Below are 18,655 nucleotides of genomic sequence, written 5' to 3'. Positions count from 1 at the left end.
GTCCTAGTGTGCACCAGAACCATATACGAACAAGACAAAAGCAACATGTGGTGGAAGACACACTAATCTTAGTTTTGAAAACCCTAAGATGCATATACATCATATACATCAACTAATATTTGACCAGAGAGCCAAAAATACTTAATGGAGGAAAAGCAGTCTCTTCAACAAATGGGGTTAAAAAACTGGATATTCATATGTAAAAACGAAACTAAATCCCTAACTTACCCTGCTCACAAAAATGAACTCAACGTAGGTTAAAAACTTGAATCTAAGACAATAAACCATAAAACTCTTAGCAGAAAATATAGGGCAGAAGCTTTTTTGACATGGGTCTTGACAGTGGCTTTTGGATGTGACACTCAAAGCAGAGCCAAACAAAACAAAACAAAACAAAAAATGAACAAGTTGGACTTCTTCAAACTAAAAAGCTTCTGCACAACCCAGTAAACACTCAACAAAAGGAAAAGGCAGCCAGAGACTGGGAGAAAATATTTTCAGGTTATGTATTTAGTAAGAGGTCAATATAGTATCCAGAATATGTAAAGAACCCCTACAACTCAATAGCAAAAAGACAGTCCAATTAAAAATGGGCAAAGAATCTGAACAGGTATTTTTCAAAAGAAGATATTCAAACAACCAGCCTTTGAGAGGTGCTCAGTGTCACTGATCATTAGCGGAATGCAAATCAAAATGACAGTGAGATACCACCTCATGCCTGTTAGAATGGCTGTTATCAAAACTTAATAGAGATAGCCAATGATGGAAGGAAGAGGAGAAAGGGAACGCTTGTGAACTCTTGGTGGAATTATCATCTGGTGCAGCCACTATGGCAAACAACATGGAGGTTCCTCAAAAAATTAAAAATGCAGCTACCGTTTGATCCAGCAATTGCACGTCTGTTTATTTATCCCAAATAAACAAAACCACTGTGTTGAAGATATATCTGCACTCCTATGTTGACTTCAGCTTTCTTGACAATAGCCAAGCCATGGAAACAACATACGGGTTCATTAGAGATGAATAGAGAAGGAAAATGTGGTGTGTAGAGAGGCACGCACACACAATGGAACCCTAGAAAGCCATAAAAAAGAAGGCAATCCTGCTATTTGCGACATGGGTGGACTTCGTGGGCATCATGCTAAGTGAGATTGTCGGACAGTTAAAGACAAACACTGCATGATTTCACTTATATGTGGAATTTAAAGAGAACCAGACTGATGGAAAAAGAGATCAGACTTGTGATTGTTCAGAGGCAGAGGGTTTGGGTGGGGAAATGGGATGAATTTGGTTAAAATGTACAACGTCCAGTTGTAAGTACTGAAGATGTACAGCATAAGAACTATAGTTAATCTGCTACGTGGTATATTTGAAAGTTGCTAAGAGAGTAAATCCTAAAAGTTCTCAACACAAGAAAGAAATGATTTGTTTCATGACAATAGGAGGTGAAGGATGTTAACTGAACTTATTTTATGTGTATCAAAACTTTATTCTGTACACCTAAATTCGTATGGTATTATATGTCAATTACATCTCAAACCGGAAGCAAAGTAAATAAATAAAACTAGTGAAATCTAAAAATAAAAGCATACATGCTGTTTATGGTTATTTCATTAACTGTCTCAGCGACTTGCATCAAGATCAAAACTATTTGGGACTTTCCTTGATCATATGTAAAAGAGAAGTTTCTAGAATTATATAATACAAAAATCTGACAATAATAAATAGTATGGCATAAATTATAAATGGCAAAGTAGTTGGAGATGCGTTAGGATAAATATGGAAGAGAAGTTTAAATTTAAGTTGCAAGAGAAGCATAAGTGCTTGCCATAGGAATGCAGATAGTGGAGGACAAAAAGAATGAAGAGATCTGAGCTTGCATGTTAATTGGCATTTCCTTTTTTTATGTACCTGTTTATAGATTGGGCTTTTATATAATGTATGAATTTCCAGACTTATGCTTCTAGTGGGAATCAAGGAGTTTGATTTCTCTTAAGTACTTTTCATAAAGCACACACACACACACACACACACACACACACACACACACACACACACACACACACCCCTGATTATAAAAAACACTGGTAGGTGCCAAAAACTTCCATAGGCAGACAGAGAAGGTAGTAACTACTTCTTAAATAAGAAGCGTAGTTCTTATATTACGCAGAATAGAAATGCTGAAGCAGAGTTGCAAACGGAAAAGTGATTCAATGAAAGCAATTTTTAAAAAATTTGGTAGCATCCATGTGACCTAGAGTGAAAGAGCGAGCCAAGAGAACAGAGGGAGATGAGTAATCACTTGTCCTGTCACAATACTGAGTTTAGTGCTAAAGAAGTCACATGAGGAGATAATATACCAAAGGAGGAAGCATGGTATTTTTGCGGGTGTAAATCCAGGGGTGTTGAAGAGTGCAGTTGCCATGTTTCCCTGAGAATATATTGAAATAATGAACATGAGTATGTGTGTGAGAGTGTGGTGTCAGATAAGCAACAAGTGGCTATCTGGAAGAAGTTCAACTTGCATATGATATTTTTTTCATATTTCTATTTTGTGTGTAATATGATTACAGTCATTTGAGCCATAGGTAAATTTAGTATGTGTGTGTGTATATATATATATATATACTCTCTATCTACCTATATATTTGTATATATGTATTTATATAAAAGCACTGAATGTTTATGTATTATATGGTTTATTTGGTACAGTGCTTATTTTATAGACCCGATTATTTTTAAATATATGGTTGGTTTCTATGCTTCATTATTTATTTCTCATAAATTGAATTTACACTGAAGATTTACAGATGTAAACTGGGGATTAGAGAAATCATCTATATAATTCTTTAATTACAATTTATCTATATAATTTATGAAGAATAAGACAGAGTTAGGAATATAAAAGGTGACATTTTGTTTCATTTCATTTTTCTTGCATTTCCTTTGCCTCTAAACACTATTAACTATTTTGTTTGTGATGGTTGTATGTGGCTCCACATGATTCAATTAGAAGTATTAATCAGAATGATTTTTCAGGGAGAGATTTCCCTTAATGTTAGTCCCTGAATGTGAAATGTTAGAGTGGACTCGATGTCCTTAACTGAACACTTAAGAGGGCCTTTCAAATAGTATATTTCAAATGCTTGAAAGAAGTGAAATGCTTACTTGGAGTTTGCTCACACTGTGATCTGTCAGCCTTCCCTTTTTCTATACTGAACTATTTGGGGGTTGATTCAGGGGAAAAGAATAGGTCCTTCAAAGACTATTTCTCGTAAAAGGTTAAGGAAGTATGACATCTAGGATGGCTCGTGGCTAAAGAAAATCGGTAGAAAATAAGATTCAGGTTAAAAGATGCAATCAATACATATTTATATAGGATTCTGAATATGTGCTAGTCACTTTCATACAGCATTCAGAAAAGTCCTTCCCTTAGAGGAGCTTACATTTTAATGAGGGTGATAGACAGTAAGCACATAAGCAAATAAAGAAGTAGTAGAATTTAGGAGTGATGTGAATAATAAAAACCTTCTCTGCATACAGTATCAAGGTTAATGTGTCAGACGGTGCCTAAGTGGTGGCTGTGTTGTGTGGCATGGTCAGGGACGCTTCCTCAAGGCATGCCTGTTTCTGAGATCCGAGTGACGTGAGGGACCTAGGCATGTGATGTCTGGAGAAAGAACACCACAGAAACAGGAACAGCAGGTGCAGAGTTGGCAATGCTCTTACTGACCAAGAAATACCAAGAGATACACTCCGAGCAAAATGAATAAGAAAAACAGGGATAGATAAATGCTAAGAGTAAGGGAAGGGTAACAAAGGCTTGGCAGAGGATTGCAACCTGCACAAGTGCTCTACATCAGGACTGCCTTTTACTTCTTTTTACCTGCTTATCTGACCCACCTTTGTTGGGAGGGAAAGCCAGGCTGTTCCTAAGGGTTTTGAGGCAGGCAAATTCTGATGGCCCAGGGATGGTTTCCCAGTGGGCCCTAAAACTTTATATTCCCCATTTCAGCCACTTCAGAAGGAGCTGATTTGGATCAAAAGTAGAACTGGTTTACCTGCTTAAGGTAGGCGAGGTCTGGGGACAGCTGCATTTAACTAGAGATGTAGTATCTCTTTATGGTGTTGTTTGTCTACCTCTCATCATGTTTGCTTGTTGACATAACTGCCCACACATTCTTTTTTTTTTTTTTTTTTTTTTTGGTGTGTGTAAAATTTTGACTGACCTAAACAAATACAGGTTAAAGTCTCAAAACATTACAGTTTAGAAGTGAACTGTATTTTTGGGCAGAAACTACTACAGTGTACTCACACTGAATTAGAGGTTAAAGTGGTAAAATAAATCAAATCGCATTGTTTTCTTTTTTTTCCCATTTTTACTTTTCATGGATTCAGTTGTCTTAATTTTCCTCCTAAATGAAATTTAGAACAGTGCTCCATAAATAAATAGATAGATAGTTCTTAAAGCCTTGGTTTCACCACGGGAGGACACAGAGGCTAAACTTGAGAGTTATATATAATTCATTGTGGAGATGATTTTACTTTGAAAGAAGGAATTCATAACTAATGTTATCCAGCAACGTTTGGGAACATTCTTCAACATCTCCTCAACTCCAAATAAATCTTTTTTTTTTGTCTTTTTTGTCTTTTTAGGGCTGTACGCATGGCATGTGGAGGTTCCCAGGCTAGGGGTCAAATGGGAGATGGAGCTGCCGGTTTACACCACAGCCACAGCAGCTCGGGATCCAAGCTGCATCTGCAGCCTACACCCCAGCTCATGGCATCGCCGGATCCTTAACACACTGAGCCAGGCCAGAGTTTGAACCTGCGTCCTCATGAATACTAGTCAGATGCGTTTCTGCTGAGCCACAATGGGAACTGCTAAATCTTCTTTTTTTAAATCAGTGTCTTAGCAGCAAATCTTTTGAAGACACCTTTTTTTGGGGGGTGGGGGCAAATGAGTCTTATTTGCATGAAGTATTTATTCTTTGATCATATATGTATACAGGTGTATATAAAATATTATTGTTTTGAAAATAGCACCAATCTTAGTTTTAAAGGATTATCATCTTTTATGATGCTGAAATACATGTTTGTTATATTTTTTCTTTTATGGTATTTTGTTCTTTTTTAATTAGACGATGCTATTGTTCATTTGAAAATGTTTTTGCTCTAAGTTTTGAATTCTTTTATTTATATACTGTTTCTATATGTAGGAATTATCTACAGATTTTTTGGTCAAAATACTATTTAAACCATGAAAACTTCAGAATATTCATGTGCTTTTAGTGCATTAGACTGGGTTTGCTAATTTGTTGAGGATGTTTGTGTCTGTGTTCATCAGTGATAGTGGCCTGTGATTTTCTTTTTTTAGTGTTATCTTTGGTTTTGGTATCAGGGTGAGGATAGTCTTGTAGAGTGAGCATGGGAGTGTTCTTTCTTCTGCAATTTTGGGGAAGAGCTTCAGGCTCATCGGTATTAACGCTTCTGTAAATACTTGGTAGAATTGGCCCATGAAGCGTCTGGTCCTGGACTTTTATTTATTTATGTATTTTTGGAAGTTTTTAAATCACAGGTTCAATGTCAGTACTTGTGATTGGTCTGTTCCTCTTTTCTTTTTCTTCCCGGTTCCGTCTTGGACGGTTGTACCTTCATGAGAGTTTGTCCATTTCTTTTAGGCTGTCCACTTCATTGGCATGTAGTTGCCTGAAGTGGCGTCTTATGATCCTCCTTTTGACCTTCAGTAGATGCACAGAATTATTGTTCAAAATGATCAAGCTGAAATAAACAAAAACACAAAACAACAGAACCCAGAAAACAATCAAGTTCAGTTTTATTGCTGAGGTCATACCTTGGATTATGGGTATTTGTTGGCTAGTGAACTAGAGATTAAAAGCTAATTTCAGAAATGCCAAAGAAAGCGTACTCTCAAGCTTTTCTTTAGATTTGTCTGTGCACATATGACAGTGTCCGATACTTTAGAGAGGGAACTTAGCATAGAAGGAATAAGAAGGAAAGTGCAGCAAGTGGGAAAATAATGAGAAACACCTATTAATACACTTTAGAAGGAATAGTTGAAAGTGTCCCTAAGAAGCAGAACCATTGTTCCCCATGAGTCAAAATAGGAAAGTGTCCAAATTGTTCCATTAGCCGATGTGTCATTTAAGAAATAAGGAGAGGGCGATTCTGAGTTTTCAAGTTTGCTTCCAAGTATTTTGAGTTTGCTAAAACCTGGAGACTTTTGTTTTATTCCAATCTTTATCATCACTATTATGTTCTCCAGTAATTTGTCTGAAGTTAATGATGGGAAACCAAACATCAGTGAGGGAGTTCATCCTTCTTGGATTGACAAGTGACGCCAAGCTTCAAGCTGTGATTTTCCTTTTTCTGCTCTTAACTTACATTTTAAGTATCACAGGAAACTTGACCATCATCTTTCTGACTCTGCTGGATTATCGCCTTCAAACTCCGATGTATTTCTTCCTCCGGAATTTTTCCGTTTTGGAAATATCTTTCACCTCCGTCTTTGTTCCCCAGATGTTAGTCACTATTGGAACTGGAAACAGGACCATCTCCTTTGCTGGTTGTTTCGCTCAGTATTTTTTTGCCATCCTTCTGGGAGCAACCGAATTTTACCTTTTAGCTGCCATGTCTTATGATCGCTACATTGCCATTTGCAAACCCCTGCATTACACAGCTATAATGAGCCGAAGACTCTGCTTTCAACTTGTGCTGTGTTCCTGGTTCTCTGGTTTTTTAGTCGTCATTGTGCCACATGCAATGACTCTCCAGCTGCCTTTCTGTGCCTCCAACATCATCAATCATTATTGCTGTGACTATACTGTACTGTTGCATTTATCCTGTTCAGACACACATTTAATAGAAGTGATCGAGTTTGTCCTTGCTTCCGTTACCCTCGTCTTCACCTTGATGCTAGTGATTCTTTCCTACACATACATTATCAGGACAATTCTGCGAATCCCCTCTGTTCAACAAAGAAAAAAAGCTTTTTCTACATGCTCCTCTCACGTGATTGTGGTCTCCCTTTCTTATGGAAGCTGCATCTTCATGTATATAAATCCCTCTGTAAAGGATGCAGCCACTTTTAATAAGGGAGTGGGTATCATAAATACCTCTGTTGCTCCTCTCTTGAACCCTTTCATCTATACACTACGGAACAAGCAAGTGAAAATGGCCTTCAGAGATATGGTCAGTAAATAACAATTTTTTCCAGAAAGTAAGACTCCCTGACATTCATTATTAAAACAAATAACAAGTGTTTGGAAGACAGTAAATGTACATTATTGTCATTTAAAAATATGTTCCATATTAAATAATTAATATTCTACCTGAACACTGATACAATAAAACTTCTTATTTAATTAAGCTGATTTTATCATAACTTTACTGTTCTTAAAAATTTAGAGGTGTGTGTGTGCATGTGCATCCTCTAGCCCTTGTGTGCTTTTTTCTTCACTTGCGTCTCACTTTTAAAGAGCAGATTTGGAGGAAGTTAGAACTGGACATATACATTTTAATAGCCTGTATTTTTACAACCAGACTTTCTTAATGTTCATTACCGTATTGTCCTCCATCTCTCTCTTCGTAACTGAATGATTAAATACATGCACCAAAAAATTTGCTTTAGCTTGTTAAAAATATCTTAGGTGATATATGAGTGAATCAACATAATTTAGTTGATTGTTTTCAAATTATAATATTCAGATTTAAAGTCTTTTCATAGTGGTTATTTAAAGAGAACCTAGGCACATTCACTGAGGTAAGAAATTTCTAAAGAAGGGAAAATTAAAATATTTTTTAACATTGATGCGGAAATGCTTACAGATGATTTATGCACAGATTAAACTGAATGAACCCATGAAAGCACTCAAGTGATGTTTCACATTTAAGCTAATTTGGAGTGTGTCATTATAACAGATTTCATATAATCTGATGCTGTTCATGTCATCCTTCTGATTATCATTTACAGGAATATAAGATAAATCTACAATAACATTGTGTATGCTGTTAACGATGTTACAGCCTTAACTGATATTTTTTCCGAAATTTCATGCTAAACTTTAAATGTTTACAATCTGATATCCTTAGGCAGGGCCTCCATTGCAAGAAAAAGATGGCATTTACTGATCATTTATTGTCCGTATTGAATTTTGAGATATGGGCCAGATTCATAAGTAATTTTAAAACGTTAGGAAGCTCCAGATACTTCTACTGTAATCCCTTCAAAATTCAGATGAAGAAAATTGAGTCTGAGAGTTGTTCTAAGGCACATAGTTAATTGGTGCCAATTTTGTACTCTTGAATTGCTTTTAATACTGTAGAATCTACCATGTCGCAAAGAAGTTAGTAAAGTGATGTGTCTTGGGGTAGGGTGCATTGCCTAAAGATAACGTTTTTAAAATAGTACACAAAACCAGTTTGTGGAATTGCTTTGGGAGATTTCACCACGAAAGTGAATCAAACATTTAAACCTAGTGACTGAACAGAACAGGCTGTATCTCACTCAGTTCTTCTTAGAGAGTAAGAGGAACAATAACTTGTTGAAAATACCACTATGTGCAGTGTCCTTTATTAGGAAATAGTGTTAAGTCTTCTGGCTCCTGCCTGACTTAGGTTGAAGCTGAGTGTTTATAAAAGATCAGAAATATGTAGTATAGGAATTTAGAAAATTGACAGACCTGAGGAAATTGTTTTATTGCATGCATTTTTCAAACTTTGATAATTTTCTGATTAAACTGGAGCCATGCATTAATAATTAATTTGGTAAATTTTTAAATTTATTCTTATATCCTAGACTTTTTTCCAAAGTGGTGCTATTTTGCTTCTAATAAAATGCTGACATTATGCTCAAATATGCGTTATCCAATAAAAATGTGATGTCAACAAGAGGAGTCTTGTTAGCATTATAATTGCAAGGCTATAGCCATCTCTATGCTGGTACAAAAGGTATCATTTAGATTAACTTCATTTAAGCCAAACATCCCTTCTTTCATTGTAGCGAATTACTGTCTTAGCACTCCTATTGTCAAAAAATCCATATCCTATAACTTATAGCAGTGGCATTGTGAGATTTCACATGAATAAAGCTGCCTTCTGCCAAAGTTTGCACTTGGGCATCTTAACATTGTTTGTGAAATTTCGGGATTTATGGCACCCATTAGCGTTTAAGTTCTCAGTGAAACTGTGAACCCAAGTTTAAAACATCAGTAGTTTAAATAGATATTAAACTTCATAAAGATAATTTTCTAATTGGGAGAAGGAGGTAAATATGAAGCAGTTAGGTCAATTAAGGAGAATCGCAGCATCCGCCAACCAACGACATTTTATCGGCTGACAGGCATTTAAAATCTTTGCCTATAAAACAGCAGCATAGCTAAGCCTTCAAAACACCTGAGCTGAGATTTGAAACATCACTCTTATAAGTGAGAGGGAATGCATAGTTTGGAGCCCACATGGTGTAATTGCTAGATTAACAATATTGTCAGAGGAATGTAACAAATCATATCCTACATGACATAATATTTGCAATGTCATTGAAGGGTATGTCTGAAATTCCCAATATAGAAAACCAAGGAAAATGTGGCTTCTTCTCAAGGGAAAATAAAACCAGCAGACATCAATACTGAGATGGCTGTACTTAACTCTAAAGGGTTCAGACACGTGTCTGTAACTAGGCTCACTTAATGAATAAACTTCAGCAGAAAAATACAGGAAGGAACATGATAAAAACATTTATAACTGAAACGTACAATATCTGAGAAAAATCACTTATGGGCATAAAAGCAGATGAAAATGGTAAAGAGTCAGGGAACTTCAAAAAGTCCTAAGGGAGAGTGGCTCAGGTGGCACAGTAGGAAGACCTTGAGCTCACTGTCTGCCACAGAAGTACCAAAATAACCATTTACAGAGAAACCATCGGTAATAATGACCTAATGACTAGCAGAAAAAGTTTTTTTTTTTTTTTAATTAGAAAATAACTTTAATAGTTACTGTTATCTTTAACAGACTGGAGTGAGAGGATAATAAGAATAACATTTGCATTTCTGTAAATATAAAAGATTCCATTTTGTAAATATTTTTTTCTTTTTTTAAATTTTTTTTATTTTTTTATTTTCCCACTGTACAGCAAGGGGTCAGGTTCTCCTTACATGTATACATTTCAATTAGATTTTTCCCCCACCCTTTCTTCTGTTGCAGCATGAGTATCTAGACATAGTTCTCAATGCTATTCAGCAGGATCTCCTTGTAAATCTATTCTAAGTTGTGTCTGATAAGCCCAAGCTCCCGATCCCTCCCACTCCCGCCCCTCCCATCAGGCAGCCACAAGTCTCTTCTCCAAGTCCATGATTTTCTTTTCTGAGGAGTTGTTCATTTGTGCTGGATATTAGATTCCAGTTATAAGTGATATCATATGGTATTTGTCTTTGTCTTTCTGGCTCATTTCACTCAGGATGAGATTCTCTAGTTCCATCCATGTTGCTGCAAATGGCATTATGTCATCCTTTTTTATGGCTGAGTAGTATTCCATTGTGTATATATACCACCTCTTCTGAATCCAATCCTCTGTCGATGGACATTTGGGTTGTTTCCATGTCCTGGCTATTGTGAATAGTGCTGCAATGAACATGCGGGTGCACGTGTCTCTTTTAAGTAGAGTTTGTCCGGATAGATGCCCAAGAGTGGGATTGCAGGGTCATATGGAAGTTCTATGTATAGATTTCGAAGGTATCTCCAAACTGTTCTCCATAGTGGCTGTACCAGTTTACATTCCCACCAGCAGTGCAGGAGGGTTCCCTTTTCTCCACAGCCCCTCCAGCACTTGTTATTTGTGGATTTATTAATGATGGCCATTCTGACTGGTGTGAGGTGGTATCTCATGGTAGTTTTGATTTGCATTTCTCTCATAATCAGCGATGTTGAGCATTTTTTCATGTGTTTGTTGGCCATCTTTATATCTTCTTTGGAGAAATGTCTATTCAGGTCTTTTGCCCATTTTTCCATTGATTGATTGGTTTTTTTGCTGTTGGGTTCTATAAGTTGCTTATATATTCTAGAGATTAAGCCCTTGTCTGTTGCATCATTTGAAACTATTTTCTCCCATTCTGTAAGTTGTCTTTTTGTTTTCTTTTTGGTTTCCTTTGCTGTGCAAAAGCTTTTCAGTTTGATGAGGTCGCATGGGTTTATTTTTGCTCTAATTTCTATTGCTTTGGGAGACTGACCTGAGAAAATATTCATGATGTTGATGTGAGAGAGGGTTTTGCCTATGTTTTCTTCTAGGAGTTTGATGGTGTCCTGTCGTATATTTAAGTCTTTCAGCCATTTGGAGTTTATTTTGGTGCATGGTGTGAGGGTGTGTTCTAGTTTCATTGCTTTGCATGCAGCTGTCCAGGTTTCCCAGCAATGCTTGCTGAATAGACTTTCCTTTTCCCATTTTATGTTCTTGCCACCCTTGTCAAAGATTAATTGACCATAGGTGTCAGGGTTTATTTCTGGATTTTCAATTTTGTTCCATTGGTCTGTCTGTCTGTGTTGATACCAGTACCACACTGTTTTGATGACTGTGGCTTTGTAGTATTTCTTGAAGTCTGGGAGAGTGATGTCTCCTGCTTGGTTTTTGTTTCTCAGGATTTCTTTGGCGATTCTGGGTCTTTTGTTGTTCCATATAAATGTTTAGAAAAAGTTTTTTCCACAACTGAAGATATAAGAAGAAACACAACAAGATGAATAGGAGGGGTAGAGACTCAGGGTAGTCAAGACACACACCCACAGTGAGGTGATTCACAAGTGGTTCATTAATCACCACTGCAGAGATTCTCCCCATGGAGGAAGGGATGAGCGTCACACACTGGGCTCCGCAGCTCGGAAGTCCTGCGCTGAGATGACAAGACCCAGAACATTTGGCATTTATATGGGCAATTAATCTCCAACAGTGTAGCCAAGAATATACAATCAGGAAAAGATAGTGGTATTGGGAAAACTGGACAACCACACGTGAAAGAATCAAACTGGTTTGCTCCCTCACACCATGCACACAAATAAATTCAAAATGAATTAAAGCCTTTATAAAGTCCTGAAACATAAAACTTCTAGAAGAAGACCTAGGCAGTTCTCTTTAATGTGGTGTCATAGCAGTAATTTGTTATAATTCTCCTAAGGAAAAGTATAGAAAGGCAAAAATAAACATTGAAGTAAAAACTCCTTTTGCATGGTGAAGGCAACTGTCCACCCACAGAAACGAGCAACCTACTGAATTGAAGAAGGTTATTACTAAGAATATATTCCATTGTTTGATATCCAAAATATATAACTTAGCATTAAAAAAACAATGACGTATTAAAACATGGGGAGAGGATCTGAATAGACATTTTTCCAAAAAAGACATCCAGATGGCCAACAAGCACACGAAAAGATGGTCAGCATCAGTAATTACGAGGGCAATGCAAATCAAAACTGCCATGAACTATGCTCACACCTAGCAGAATGGCTAATATTTTTAAAACATCCGGTTACAGTTGTTGAGAGGATGTGGAGAAAAGGGACATTGTGTGCACTGTTGGTGGGGTTGTAATTAAGTGCAGCCACTATGGAAAACAGTATGGCGATCTCTCAAAAGATTCAAAACAGAGCTACCATATATGATCCAGAAATTCCACCCCCGACTATATCCAAATAAAAATAAAACAAAAACCAGAATATACCTGCATCCCTATGTTCTTTGCTGCATTATTTACCATAGCCACAATATGGAAGTAACCTCAGTGTCAGTCAATGAATGAGTGATAAAGAAGGTATGGTATCTATATCTAAAACTGTATTTTATCTGTGTTTCTATCTACCTGTCCTCAATATAGCTATACATTGGAATATTACTTAGCCATACAATAGAATGAAATGTGCCATTTGTGACAACATGGATGAAGCTAGAAGATATTATGCTAAGGGAAGTAAGTCATAGAGAGAGAGAAAATGATGTATGATTTTACTTATATTTGTACTCCTTTAAAAATGAACAAATATAGCAAAACAGAAACAGAGTCATAGATACAGAGAACTGGTAGTTGCTAGAGGGGAAGGGGTGGAGGAAGGAGTGACATACATGAGAGAGATTAAGATGTACAAACTTTCAGTTTGAAAATGAACGTCATGAGTATGCCATGTGGATTGTGGTATATATAGTCAGTAATTACATAGTATCTTATAATGGTGAGAGCTGACAACTAAACTTTTCATGGTGATCATTTTGAAATGTATAGAAAAATGGAATCACTGTATTGTGTTCCAGGAGCTAACATAGTGTTCCAGGTCAATAGTACTTTATAAACAAACAAACAAACAAACAAACAGCAACCCCGCATAAGGCTGTCAGCTGATTTCTCAGAGAAAACTGTACAGGCCAGACGGGAATGTCAAGATATATTTAAATGTGTGAAAGGGAAGAATATGCAACCAAGAATACTCCATGCAGCAAGGCTCTCATTCATATTCAGCAGAGAAATCAAAAGCTTTACAGATAAGCAAAACCTAAAAGAATTAAGCACCACTAAGCCAGCTTTCTAACAAACACCAGGGGAACTTCTCTAGGTTGAAAAGAAAAAAAATGCCACGACTAGAAACAAGAAAATTATAAATGGGAAGGCTCACCAGTAAATGTAAACACAAAATAAAAGTAGGAAGCCATCCATAGACGAATATGTTATCCAAACCAGCAATCATGAGAAGAGGAAAGGATGAATGCAGACTACTGGAAAAGCTTTTGAAATGAAAAGACCAGCAACTTAAAACAATGTTGTGTATGTATAAAAAACAATTATATATCATCATATAATTTATTACATATTATTTAATATATAACAATTATGTTATTATAAAATTACATATATATATATAAATCTAGAGCAAAGCCTCATGGGAACAACAAACCAAAAAACAACTGACACACCCATAAAAATGAAAAAGCAACTGAAGTATGTCTGTAAAGAAAGTCATCAAGTCACAAGCGAAGAGAGCAAAAGAGGAAGGGAAAAGTCCAATGGTAAGAACTCCAAACAATTAAGAAGATGGCAATATGTACATGCATATTGATAGTTACCTTGAAAGACAGTGAACGAAATGCTCCAACCAAAAGACGTAAACTGGCTAAATGGATACAAAAACAAGACTCATGGATATGCTGTCTATAAGAGACTCACACATACAAACTGAAAGTGAGGAGCTGGAAAAAACATATTCCATGCAAATGGAAATCAAAAGCGAGTGGAGTAGCAATACTCATATCAGACAAAATATATTTTAAAATAAAGAATGTTACAAGAGACAAAGGACACTACCTTGATTGGTCGAGGGATAAATCCAAGACGAAGATAGAACAATTGTAAATATAAGTGCACCCAACACAGGAGCAACTCCATATACATCAGGCAGTTGGTAACAGGCATAAAGGAGAAATCAACAGTAACACAATAATAATGGGTAAGAGTGGGGGAACTTTAATACCCACTTGCAGCAATGGAGAGATCATCCAGACAGAAACTCCATAAAGAAACACAGGCCTTAAAGGACACAGTAGACCAGACAGACTAAATTGGTATTTGTAGACCATTTCACCTAAAAGCATCAGAATACGCTTTCTACTCAAGTGCACATGGAACATTGTCCAGGATAGATCATATCTTGGGCCACAAATAAAGCCTCAATAAATTTAAGAAAACTGAAAGCATATCAAGCATTTTTTTCTGACTGCAAAACCATGAGACTAGAAATCAACTACAAGAAAAGAGCTACAAAAAACAGAAACACACGGAGGCTAAATAATATGCTACTAAACAACCAATGGATCCCTGAAGAAATCCCCAAGAGGAAATCAAAAAATTTCTAGAGAAAATTGACCACGAAGAAGCCACCATGGTCCAAAACCTGTGGGATTCAGCAGAAGCAGTTCTAAGAGGGAAGTTTATAGCAATATAATCTCCCCTCAGGAAACAAGAAAAATCTCAAATAAATGGCCCAACCTTCCACCAAAAGCAACCAGAGAAAGCAACAAAGTTAGCAGAAGAAATTGAAGAGGGCAAAGAGATGGAAAGATATATCATGCTCTTGGATTGGAAGCATCAACATTGTCAAAATGACTGCACTGCTCAAGGCAATCTGTGGATTCAGTGCAATCCCTATGAAACTACCAATGACATTTTTCACAGAACTAGAACAGAAAATTTTTTAGTTTGTAGGAAAACACAAAAGACAACGAATAGCTAAAGCAAGCTTGAGAAAGGAAAACAGAGCTGGAGGAATCAGGCTCCCCAACTTCAACTTTACTACAAAGCTGGTCGTCAAACAGTATGGTACTCGCACAAAACCAGAAATGCAGATGAGTGGAATAGCATAGAAATCTCAGAAACAATGCATGCACCTGTGGCCAGTCAATTTATGACAAAAGAGGGGGTTCTCACTGTGGTGCAGTGGGCTGAGAGTTTGACTGCAGTGGCTTAGGTTGCTGTGGAGGTGTGGGTTCAATCCCCCACCCAGTGCAATGGGTTAAAGATTTGGAATTGCCACAGCTGTTGCTTGTATTCAGTCCCTGGTCTGGGAACTTCCGTATGCCACGGGTGCATCCATTAAAAACGAAACCAAACCAAACCAAACCAAACCAAAACAAAACAAAAAAACTACAACACCATAACCCAGAAAGCAGGAATATACAATAGAGAAAAGATAGCCTCTTCAATAAATGGTGATGGGAAACCTGGGCAGCTACATGTAAGAATGAAATTAGAACACTATCTGGCATCATGTGCCAAAACCCAAAATGGATTAAAGATCTAAACATAAGACCGGATACTATAAAGCCTTAGAGGAAAACACAGGCAGAACACTCGACATAAATCGCAGCATAATCCTTTTTGATTTACCTCCTGGAGTGATGAAAATAAAAACAAAAATAAACACATGGGGCCTAATTAAACTTCACAGCTCTTTCGCAACAAAGGAATCCATGAACAAAATGAAAAGACAACCAAAGAGTGGGAGAAAATATTCGCAAGTGAATCAATCAACAACGGATTAATGTCCAAAATATACAAACATCTCATAAGCTTTATATCAACACAACCCAGTCAAATATCCTGCCGAATCTAAGGAGTCATTGTATGGATGCCTGGATGAGTGGATGCCATAAAACTCTTAGAGGAAAGCATAGGCCGAGCACTCTCCAACATAAACCACAGCAATATCTTCTCAGATCCACCTCTTAGAATAATGACAATAAAAACAAAAATAAACAAATGGGACCTAATTAAACTTAAAAGTTTTTGCATAGCGAAGGAAACCCTAAAGAAAATGAAGACAACCCACATAATGGGAGAACATATTTGCAGATGAAGCGACCAATAAGGGATTAATCTCTAAAATATATAAACACCTCCTGCAGCTAAATACCAAAAAAAAAAAACCCATCAAAAAATGGGCAGAAGATCTAAACAGACAGTTCGCCAAAGAAGACATGCAGATGATCAAAAAACACATGAAAAGATGTTCAACAGCAGTAATTATTAGAGAAATGCAAAACTATACTACTATGAGGTACCACCGTATACCAGCCAGAATGGCCATCATCAAAATGTCTACAAATAATAAATTCTGGAGAGGATGTATAGAAAAGGGAACCCTCCTACACTGTTGGTGGGAGTGTAAATTGGTACAACCACTATGGAAAATAGTATGGCAATTCCTCAAAAACCCAAAAATAGAATTACCTTTTGATCCAGCAATCCCACTCCTGGGGCATCTATCCAGAGAAAACCATGACGCAAAAAGATACATGTACCCCAACTTTCATTGCAGCACTATATACAATAGCTAAGACATGGAAGCAACCTTAATGTCCATCAACAAAGGAGTGGATAAAAAAGATATGGTACATATACACAATGGAATATCACTCAGCCATAAAAGGGAATGACATAATGGAATTTGCAGCCACATGGACGGACTTAGAAATTATCGTGTTAAGTGAAGTTAGTCAGACAGTGAGACACAAATAGCATGTGCTATCATTTATATGTGGAATCTAAAAAAAAAGTATACAATGAACTTCTTTGAAGAACAGAAACTGACCCACAGACTTTGACAAACTTGTCATTATCAAAGGAGACAGGTTGGTGGGGGAGGAATGAGCTGGGGTTTGGGATAAAAATGTTGTAACATTGGGATGTGATGATGGTTGCACAACTATAAATATAATAAAATTCATTTAGTGTTTTTTAAAATAAATACTAAGATGATGTTATTATACTTTGGTACTAACAGCAAGAATCTCCAGAGCCTTAAAGATTCCCTGGAGAAAAATTTATTTTTCAAATTCTCTCTGGTACGTTTTTATTAATTTATGAGTTTTCATTTTTATGTACCTTTGTTCACAGAGTTTATCCTACCTCTAAGGCTTTATTCTACTTCCTAATCTGTCTTCAATGACATGCTGAAGATCTAGCCTCTCTTTTAATATTCTTTCTTATAGAGTAGATATCCCCCAACTGATCCAAACCCCAGAGAAACCTTCCCTCCTATTAGAGTAAACTTGAGTCTTATTTACCCTTAAGCTTATGGAACACTATGCATTGCTATTTTCACACATGCATCCTGGCCTCTCAATACATTGGTAAACTGCAATAGTTAGGGACCTTGTCTTAATGACAAAATGCATTCTCCATGGACCTAGACATGGTTTAATAAATGTTTACTCTTAATAATGAAGTCATAAAAGAAGCAGAGCTGATAATGAAGTCATCAAAGAGGAAACATGCCTCAAGGGTTGAAATGTTTATACCCAGGAGTTTTAATGGAATTTAGCTTAATAAAAGCTTATGAAATTCTCAGCCACATAATCAACTTCATTTGAATTGGCTTAGTTTTTTACTTACAATGTTATTTCTGGGAAGACAGTATTACTTGTAAGAGTCCAAACACTTGCCCAGTCACTAATCATTAGAATAAAATTTACTGTATTCTCTCTCAGTAGAGATAAATTACAAATTTGCTGTCTTAAGTCTATACATCAGTTAAGAAGCCAAGAGCTAAATAGAGTTCACTGTCTCATTTGAAGAAAAATCCATCTTAATGGTAGGTTTTTCTCTTTATCATCTTCCCTTACTGTCTTACCTCTCTTCTACTTTTTTTTTGTCTGCCTTCTCTTCTTCTCAATTCCATTTTCCCTCTCTCTGAACACTGTTCACTTATTTTGCATTTCACTTTATTATTCTCTTCCAATTTTCATCAAATCTGTTCAGTTTTGTTCAATCAGGTTGTGCTCAGATAAGTTTAATATTAATCAGAATAGAAGGTGGTAAAAGAGAAGAGTGACAGCAAAAGTGAAGAGATAGAAATAGGGACAAAATGCATGACATTGATTTATATAAATAGATAATCAGAAAGGACTAAGACAAAGAGATTTAGTTGAGTAGATGTGGCAAAAGGCTAAACAACTGAAGAGGTATGGATATAATTATTCTGAATTACTTCCATTATGTATCTTAAGCCTAGAGCTGGATTTCTGTTTTCAACCATCACAAACATTTATATACCATTTGCTTCTCTATTGCCCTTACTGTCAACTCCTTGAGGTAATAATATTTATATAGTC

General features: G+C 36.5%; 1 protein-coding gene across 1 annotated transcript; it reads left to right on the top strand.

Annotated features, from left to right (window-relative positions):
• The first annotated feature begins 6,044 nt into the window (after window positions 1-6,044).
• Window positions 6,045-7,224, top strand: LOC110258864 (olfactory receptor 2AP1-like). The gene has a single exon (XM_021082105.1). It carries the CDS (start codon window positions 6,304-6,306, stop codon window positions 7,222-7,224), a length of 921 nt encoding a protein of 306 aa, XP_020937764.1. The 5' UTR covers window positions 6,045-6,303.
• Window positions 7,225-18,655: the final 11,431 nt, after the last annotated feature.

This window comes from Sus scrofa, unplaced genomic scaffold (genome assembly GCF_000003025.6).
Source record: "Sus scrofa isolate TJ Tabasco breed Duroc unplaced genomic scaffold, Sscrofa11.1 Contig524, whole genome shotgun sequence".
Classification (NCBI taxonomy): Eukaryota; Metazoa; Chordata; class Mammalia; order Artiodactyla; family Suidae; genus Sus; species Sus scrofa.
Note: the sequence above shows the minus strand (reverse complement) of the source record. Positions and strands in the feature narration are given on the sequence as shown.

Excerpts from the sequence above, each read along its gene's own strand:
- LOC110258864 (XM_021082105.1), top strand. The coding sequence starts at position 6,304 with ATGATGGGAAACCAAACATCAGTGAGGGAGTTCATCCTTCTTGGATTG.